Genomic DNA, 8278 nt, shown 5'->3' with positions numbered 1-8278 from the left:
TTCTTCTGAATCCTCGGACCGCCCCTTCCCCTGCACCCCAGGTCCAGGCCATCAATGTGTCCAGCCGCTTTGAGGAGGAGATCAAGGCGGAGCAGGAGGAGAGGAAGAAGCAGGCCGAGGAGCTGAAGCAGCGGAAGGCGGCCTTCAAGGAGCTGCAGTCCACCTTCAAGTAGCCCGCAGCTGGGCCTGACCACCCCGCCGGGGCCTAGCGTCCAGCCCAGTGGGCAAGGGCCGGCGGGGTGGCCCCTCTGGGGCCAGGTCTGCTGCTCAACCCTCTGAAGGGACCACTTGGAAAAACCTGATGTCTGTGAATGAACAAGCGAAGGGTCCCGAGGGGCCCAGCCTCCGCTGCTCCCTCCCGCTGATCCTGGGCCATGACTCCAGCGGGCGCACTGCCGGCCTGCCCTCCCTGGCCGTTCCTGCGTCTCTAGCTTCCATGTCACACCAGCTGCCCTGCCACCTGCTCCCACGCTGCTGCCCTTGTGGGCTCCTGCTCTGGGCTCTAGGACACACTCTCCTGCTCACATGCTGCCCCTCCTCCGCCCTCTCCGCCCCATCTCCCAGCCCAAGTCTGTGCTCACAGCCCCAGGGCCCCAAGAGCCCCTACACAGAGGTGGGGAGGAGACCAGGGTGGGGGCATCAGACATGGAAAGAGCCAGGGCCCCTGGGCAGATAGAGCCCAGGGCTTTACCTGCAGCCCTGCCACCCTCACTTCTGGTGGGACGGGAGTGGGTGGGTGCTGTGCACTGTGCCGAAGAGATCCAGGTCCCTGACACCCCAAGCTGACACCAGAGTCCTGACTTCTGGGCTGGCAGGGCAGGGGAGGGGGCAGCTGTGCGAATCTACCTCACAGGCCCACCCTCTGTGGGGCATGTCAGAGGGCAGAAACACCAGCCCTACCCCCAACAACCTGAGGGTGTCGCGGGCCTCCCCAGAGAGAGTAGGGTGGGAGGGAGGATTGACTCCTTGGTCAAAAGGACAGCCACCCACCGCTTGGTCTCCAGAAAGTTTCCAGAAAGTGCTTTTATGTGTCTTGCATGCATTGGGTGGGTGGGTGGGGAGCAAAGGGGCCTCCCACCACCCCCTCCACACCATCCTGCCCCAGTGACGTCCACCTCACCACTGGGGATGGGCCCTCCTTGTACCCCTCACTGGGGGGCATGGCTAACCCCAAGCTGCACCCCGCCCCTCTGTGCTCGCTCACCTGTGTGTCTGTGTGGTGTGCGTGTGTGTCCTTGCTGTGTCGTGAAACCGTGACCGTCACCCAGTCCGAACCACAGCTCAGCCCGAGGCCCAGAGTTATGCAACTGTCTCTGTGTGTCCTGGCAGCATCGCGGCTTTGAACTCGATAACTCTTTATTTTAGTAAGATGCCCCAGGAGTTCTCCACGCTCCCGTCGGGCTGACAGAGGTGTTATTTTTTTGGCCATAGAACCTACATAGATGAGGTCCGGATGCTGAAGCCGGGGCCCTGCAGGGCATTTGCCTTAGTGGATATGTTTATACAGAAGAATATAAAGATTTCTTTTGGCATTTTGGTTTTTCACCCCCTCCCTCTCACACACACATACACACAAAGCTACTTCTTCATCTGGTGGTACGATTATTTTTTTTAACTAAAATGAGATAAAATTCTATATTCCTATGTGTGTGTGGTTCTTGTTGACCAGGAGGGTGGGGATGGAGAGGGGTTGGGAAGGAATGGGAACATGGGCAGCTGTAGCCCAGGAGGTTCTGGGTCTTGCCAGAAGGGGGAGGGGGCGTCTTCACTGGGAAGGCTGTGCACCAGGTGTTCTGTTCTGTGTGTGAACTCACTTTGTCCTCACAGCCAAGTCCATGGCGTGGTGGGGATTTATTTTCGTCCCCTTTGAGGGGGTGGGGGGACAGGAGAAAGCAAGAGGCCCAGATGGAGGGCAGGCTCAGCTGCTGGGTCCACAGCCCGTGCGTGCCCCGACCCGCAGAGCCACCCGGGGAACCTCCGTGGGGCAGTGGCTGGTGGCACCAAGGGTATGGGGATTCTGGATGGGTCTACCGTGGGTCCCAAAAGCATCCTCCCTGAGCATTTCCACCCCCACGGACACCCTAAGTATCTCCCGCCCTTGCTGCACACAGATACCCCAAAAATCCCTCACACATTCTAAATGCCCCCTACCACAGCCATCTGACACACAGATGCCCAAGTGTCCCAGACAGAGCTATCCCCAGTGATAACAAAGACACCCTAGCTGCACCCCTCCAGAGCCGCCCCAGACTGTTCTGAGCCACCGAGGAGGCGCCCCGGATGGAGTGGCAAGGAGATCTCTCAGCTGCAGCTCCCCGGGTGGCTTTAGACAGATCGCACACCCACCTGGTCTCAATGCCCCCATGTGCTCCGTGTGAGCGCAGGCGATGGTCGCAGGGTCTTTCCAGCTCCGCTTGCAGGTTGAGCACGCCCCTCTCCCTGGTGCTACCTGAGGTGGCAGGGGGTTGGCATTAGACTGTGAGTCACTGCCCCCAGGTGGTGGTGGGCGGTACTACATCTGCCGGCCTCTGGGAAGGCTGAGCCCTAGCAGAGAATTTCCAGGGAGGGGCGGGGGGCTGTTCTCGGAAGTACCCTCCCTACCCCCATGCCAGCCAGGGCTGAGATGCCGCTGTCATTAACACAAGACTTTGGGTTAAGCATTGCCTTGCACTGCCCCTCCCCCTAAGGAAGAACAACATCGAGATCTGAACATCTAGAGGAAGGGTCTCAGAAAAGAGGGGGAGGGGAGCCGGAAAGGGAAGGGTTTACGTTCATGCCCCAGATGCCAGTCCAGTTGGCCTGGAGGTGGACGCGGACCTCACAACCTCAGGAGAGAGACCAGCTGGCCCTACAGTGATGGTCTCAGCCAAGGCGGGGCCCGGGGGTTGGGGGGTCGGGGGCGTATGAGGGACCAAGCGTGCAGAGAGGGAAAGTTCCCAAGACCCTCCCCGGCCTGCACCGCTGTGTAAAGCTTCCCGGAAAACACAAACAAGCCCCGCCCGGAAACCCTCCCAGGTCCTGCCTTTGGTTTGGTTTTCCCTCCTGGAGACAGGCCACCCTCACTCAAGCCCCAAGCCGTCATTGGAGAGAGTCCCCCTGCCTCGACCAACTCCTGGTGCCCATCGCCAAAAATCTCAGCCCTTTCCTGAGGCCCCGCTGCAGTTCCTTACCGAGCCCCCACCCCTCTCTGGACTCTCCCAGGGTCACTGAAGCCATGGTCTCACTGGCCCCACCCCCACCGCCCAGCGCTTCTCTGGGCCCCTCTCTACACTCCTCTCTCACAGAACCCGCCCCACTTCATCTGGGTCTGAGGAGAAGCCCCATCAACCCTCAGCCTGCCCCTTTGGTGGACCTCACCTGAAGGGCAACAGCTGCCACCAGAGAGTCCGGCCCAGGGCCCAGACATCTGGCCCCTGCCAATGGCACCTGTCCGGTTTCTCAGACTCTCACCCCACCTACCACCCCCGCCTTGGCAATGCTTCTCCTGCTGTGGTCACGAGGCATCTCAGGGTTCAGTTTCGGCCCCAGGGTCACTGCAAATACCTTCTGCCAAGACACCTAAAGTATTTTTCCAGCATACTCTGGCTCTCACTAAGGGCCCAAGTCCTGAGAGGGTCCTCCCAAGCCGTGGCAAACGCTCAGTACAGGGGAATCTGGGTGTGCGACAATTGGAACATGTTGTGTATGCATCTTGGGGTGTCTGTGTGCAGTGGGGAGTGCTTGGGCTGGCCCCAAGTGTTGAGATGCTCAGAATGTGTGTCAGGGAGGATGCCTGGGGATTCCAAAGTACATCCAAGACTAATCCCACCTCATTCAGAGCTTCCAACGTCCAGCCCCTAGCCCTATCTGCCTCCCCAAAGAACACTCACACCAGGCCTGCAGGAAGGCTCTCCAGGGTTCTGGCCCCTGGCTGGCCCAGCAAGGGCTCCCCCTGAGCTGAGCAATGATGTCTTGTGGATGTCCCCAGCTCTAGTACAGGGTTGTCACGCCGTGGTGGTCACGGAATGTGGGAGGCATGGATGGATGGAGGAATGGATGGATGAATATGTTTGTGTACCACAGTCTGGAGAAACAAAATAGTTACAACTTTAACTATTCTAGTCTTCCATACCCTCCAACAGGAAATCCACTCTGCCAGAGAGCTTCAGTCACAAACGATCCTGGGATGGCTTCTTCAGTCTTGGTTACCATGGACAGAAAAGAGGGTCAACCAAGGGATCCCATTACATAGGCAGTTAGGAACACTGGAGCACGGCCGAGTCCTCTGGCTGTGGCTGCTCCCGCACTAGGGCTGTCATCAGGAGGGTCTGGCATCAGCTGTGGGTATGCCCAGAGGGACCCCTCCCCCACTCCACTCCCACCTCTTGGCTCCTGGCGAGCAGCCGTGGCTCTGGCTGGTGGCCCAGGGCACAGCTAAAGGCAGCCTCCAAGGCCACAGAGAAGGCTCACTCCCTGACTCACAGGAAATCCCCACAGCCAAGCCCAGCCCCCTAGCCCCGCATCACCTACTATCAGAGAGCTCGTGGGAAGGGCTTCTCGTCCTTCAAGAACCTGGTCACCGTGCCGGGAGCCCACCATGCCATCAGGGGACCAAGACAGGGAAAATGTAGGAACCACGTGAATGTCGCCTGGCCTGGATTCAGTTCATTTTCTTCCCGCACAAACACAAAACGTTATTTGTAGCCAAAGCAAAAGAGAGTGGAAAAAAGAGAAATCGCAAGGAGGCAATTAGCCCCCAGGACTAATGGACAGTGTAAACACAGCAGCCACGGGCCAGAGACCAGAACCAGATGGTGCCCGGCTACCACGCTGTAAAGATTCCCAAGAAGAGGTCTTGAGTGGCGTGGGAGAAAATGAGGAACAAAACATTATATCACAACACAGCTTAGGCTTAGTGGGCTGACAGAGGTTGGTGGAACCCCTGGGAGACCACAGCCTGTAGACACCTTTCTAGCTTGGAGCTGAACTCTCGCGGATGGCTCAACTCTGAGCCAAAGGAGAGACAGGTCTATAAAGTGAGCGATGACCCCAGAGAGCTATATACTTACTAGAATCGTCAACCACACAAGATCAAAGGGCAACATGGGATAGGAAAGAATGACAAAGGGAAGTGGCCAATACATTTGAGGCAATGGGCTCAAGGCCAGGGCACCGCCAATGTCCAATTGCAAGTTCAAGTTCAAGCTGAAGAAAGCAAGTCCACAGGAGCTTGATTCGATCCCACTGAATTCAGAGACCATCGCAAACACAGACTTGATGGAATTCTATTTGCTTTGTAACTTTCACCTAAACCACAACGAAACCTTTCCCCCCCAAAAGGAGTAGATTTGATGCACTGAACACTAAGGCCTAAAGGCCAGACGAATTCATTCTGGTATGATAGCCAGGCATCACGCATGAAGAAAGCATCAGAATACTAAAGAGACAGCGGGTGGGGGAGGGTGTGTGTGTGTGCAAAATAGATGTCAGGGGAGACTCTGACACTTGCTCTTGAAGGCAGAGCGGCTACGTGAAATGACGAAGGATGAGAGCTGGTGAACTTTGGAAAGGAACCTTGGGACGGTGAAGCGTTCTAGTGAAATGTGCGAAGACACGGAGTTAGGATCCCGAAAGAGACGACTAGACTTTGCATTTCTCAAGCTGAAAGAAAGAACTTAGGGAAAAGCAAGCCTCTGGTTGAAATCGTGAACCAGGCAGGAAACATCAAAAGAAAATGGAAGAAACACAGTCCCTTTGGTCTGTGTTGAGTCATTTCAGGAAATGGCCAGGAGCAAGAGCCAACGGGGAAGGAGCATGTCCGGGCTGCGCCGACGGCATTCGCGAAAACAAGTCTCCGGGAACTGACGGGATACCAACTGTGACATTTCAACCAATGAATGCCATTTGGGGTGTGTCCCAAGAAATTTGGAAGACAGGTACCTGGCCAATTGGCTGGAAGAGAACCATGGTTGTGTCCATTCCATAGAAAGGCGATCCGATAGAAGGCTGAAATAAATGGTGAACAACGCCGTTAATATCACAACTCACTCCCTTTGAGTTGATGCTGACTCATAGTGACCCTCTAGGACAGAGGAGTTTCTGAGACTGTAACTCGTGATGGGAGCAGAAAGCCCTGTCTTTCTGCCACATGGCTTACTATCACAAGCAAGTGAAAGGTTGCTAAAGATGACTCAAAAACAGTTGCAGCAACATGTTGACAGGGACCTGCCAGAAGTTCAAGTGAGCTTCAGAGAAGGATATGGAACAAGGGACACCCCGTTGACGTCAGATGGATTTTAGCTAAAAGCAGAAAACATCAGAAAGAGGTTTGGCTGTGTTTTATTGACTATGCAGAGGCATTTGACGGTGTGGGCGATAGCAAACTATGGTAACATTACCAAGAATGGGAATGTTCTGGAACACTTCACTGTGTTCACTCCGAACCTGTGCCTGAACCAAGAGGCAGTCGTTCAAACAAAGCAACGGCATACTGTGTGGTTTAAAATCAGGCAAGGTGTGAGAGGCCGGGCTATGTAAAAAAGGGGCCCCGGGATTGGAGGAAGACTGAGGAGCAATCTGCCACGTGTCCACGACACATCCCTGCTTGCTGGCCGTGAAGAGGACCGAAGTGGAAGCCTCTGCTTCCCTCACAAAAGGTTTGCTTCTCTGTGAACATTTGCGTTCATTTCCTCGCGCTGCTGTAGCAAAGTGCACACACTGGGAGGCTTAAAGCTAAAGGAATGTGTTCTCTCGCGGTGGAGTCTCAGCGTTCTGGAGCCAGAAGTCTGCATGCAGGGTGCGGGCAAGGCCAACTTCCCCGTCTCTCTCCTGTGCGCGTCCACGTTTCTTAGCTGTGGCAGCATCATGCCACACTCTGCCTCTGTCTTCACGTGGCCGTCTCCCCTCTGTCTCTGTCTCTGCTGTCTCTCCTGATGAGGCCACCAGACAGGCGAGGCCAGGGCCCTGCTGCTTCAGTGAAACCTCGTGCCAACTTCATTACATCTGCAAAGATGTTCTTTCCAAGCACTTTGGGGGCACAGACACCAACCCATAACAGCGTTTCTAAAAACCAGTAGCGATGACTGCCCTCCATCTGGGGTTTCCCAACCAGTGTATTTGTGGTTGTAACTATGCTTGTGTGTTTATATATATGTTTAAATGTGTGGTATAGGGAGGGCTCAGGTGTGTCTACATATGTACAACTGAGTGCTTTATCTGTGAGACAGTATATACGTTCCTATCTATAGGTATTGAGCCCTCTATGTGTGTGCCTGTGTGTATGTGTGCATACATGAATACGTGTATAGATATGTGTGTCTATGTGTGTAGGAGCATATCTGAATGTGTGTAGATATAAGGTGTCTGTGTGTAGAGAGGTGCTTGTCTCCCGATCCTTGTACAATTTTGTATCTATGAGTGCGTGCGCAGGGCTGAGATAGGGATTAAATTAGGTCCTCCCCAAAGCTGTCCATTTGGATGGGCCATGACTTAGTCACTTGGCAATTATGTACTGATACAATTTAGTGAGTCTGTAATGATGTGATCAGCCAATCAGGGAATTAGAGTGGGGGGATAGCACAAGCCAGAGTCCTGGTGGGTGTAATGGGAGTTTCCCTACAGTGCATCACATTTTATCTTAAAAGAGATAAAGGAAGAGATAAGTCAGCAGAGAGAGAGACCCCAACACCAAGAAAGAAGAGCCGGGAGTGAAGTGTGTCCTTTAGACCAGGAGTTCCGATGCTGAGAACCTCCTAGACCCGGAGGAGCACTGATTTCAAGACATGTAGCGACATATCTCCAGGAAACACCAGACCCACAAATGTTGGAAGGGGACAAGGGCCTTCCCCGAGAGCCAGTGCCCTGAATTTGGAGCCTCTGAAAGTGTGAGAGAATAGATTTCTGTGGTTAAGGCCACCCACTTGTGACGTTTCTGTTATAGCCACACTCGATAACTAAGACAACCCTTTCTCCAGACTGCTCAAGAGATACAAAGAGGTGGTCCAAGGTCCCAGGTCCCCCAGCAGGTCACTGGCAGAGCAGGAAATCAGGAGCCTTGTCTCTTGCCTCCCAAGTCCTGTGACCTCCCAAACCTGGCCTGGCTCAGTCCAGCCCTGTGATGGGGTGACCCTTTTGCAAGATTTGACAGCCCAAAGCTCTGGACCTGAGGTGGATTGGACAGCAGCTACTAGCCCCTCTGCCAGGACCAGGCCTGAGTTAGTTAATTGTGCCAGCCTGGCCGATAATCACATGTGGTGCTGGTTGAAAGGCGGAGGGATAAATGGGTGGTGAAGCCTCGCCT

The 8278-nt window shown here is 54.7% G+C and overlaps 1 protein-coding gene across 1 annotated transcript in view; it reads left to right on the top strand.

Moving 5' to 3' along the window:
• Nucleotides 1-1636, top strand: part of EFHD2 (EF-hand domain family member D2) — a 23786-nt gene extending 22150 nt beyond the window's left edge. Inside the window, exon 5 of the mRNA XM_030888015.2 lies at nt 42-1636. Coding sequence (XP_030743875.2) covers nt 42-173 — 132 coding nt within the window. The 3' untranslated portion in view covers nt 174-1636. The remainder of the gene's footprint in view (nt 1-41) is intronic.
• The last annotated feature ends 6642 nt before the right edge of the window (nt 1637-8278 follow it).

Source organism: Echinops telfairi, unplaced genomic scaffold (genome assembly GCF_000313985.2).
Source record: "Echinops telfairi isolate 266 unplaced genomic scaffold, ASM31398v2 ScPeMD7_7457;HRSCAF=8495, whole genome shotgun sequence".
NCBI lineage: Eukaryota > Metazoa > Chordata > Mammalia > Afrosoricida > Tenrecidae > Echinops > Echinops telfairi.
Note: the sequence above shows the minus strand (reverse complement) of the source record. Positions and strands in the feature narration are given on the sequence as shown.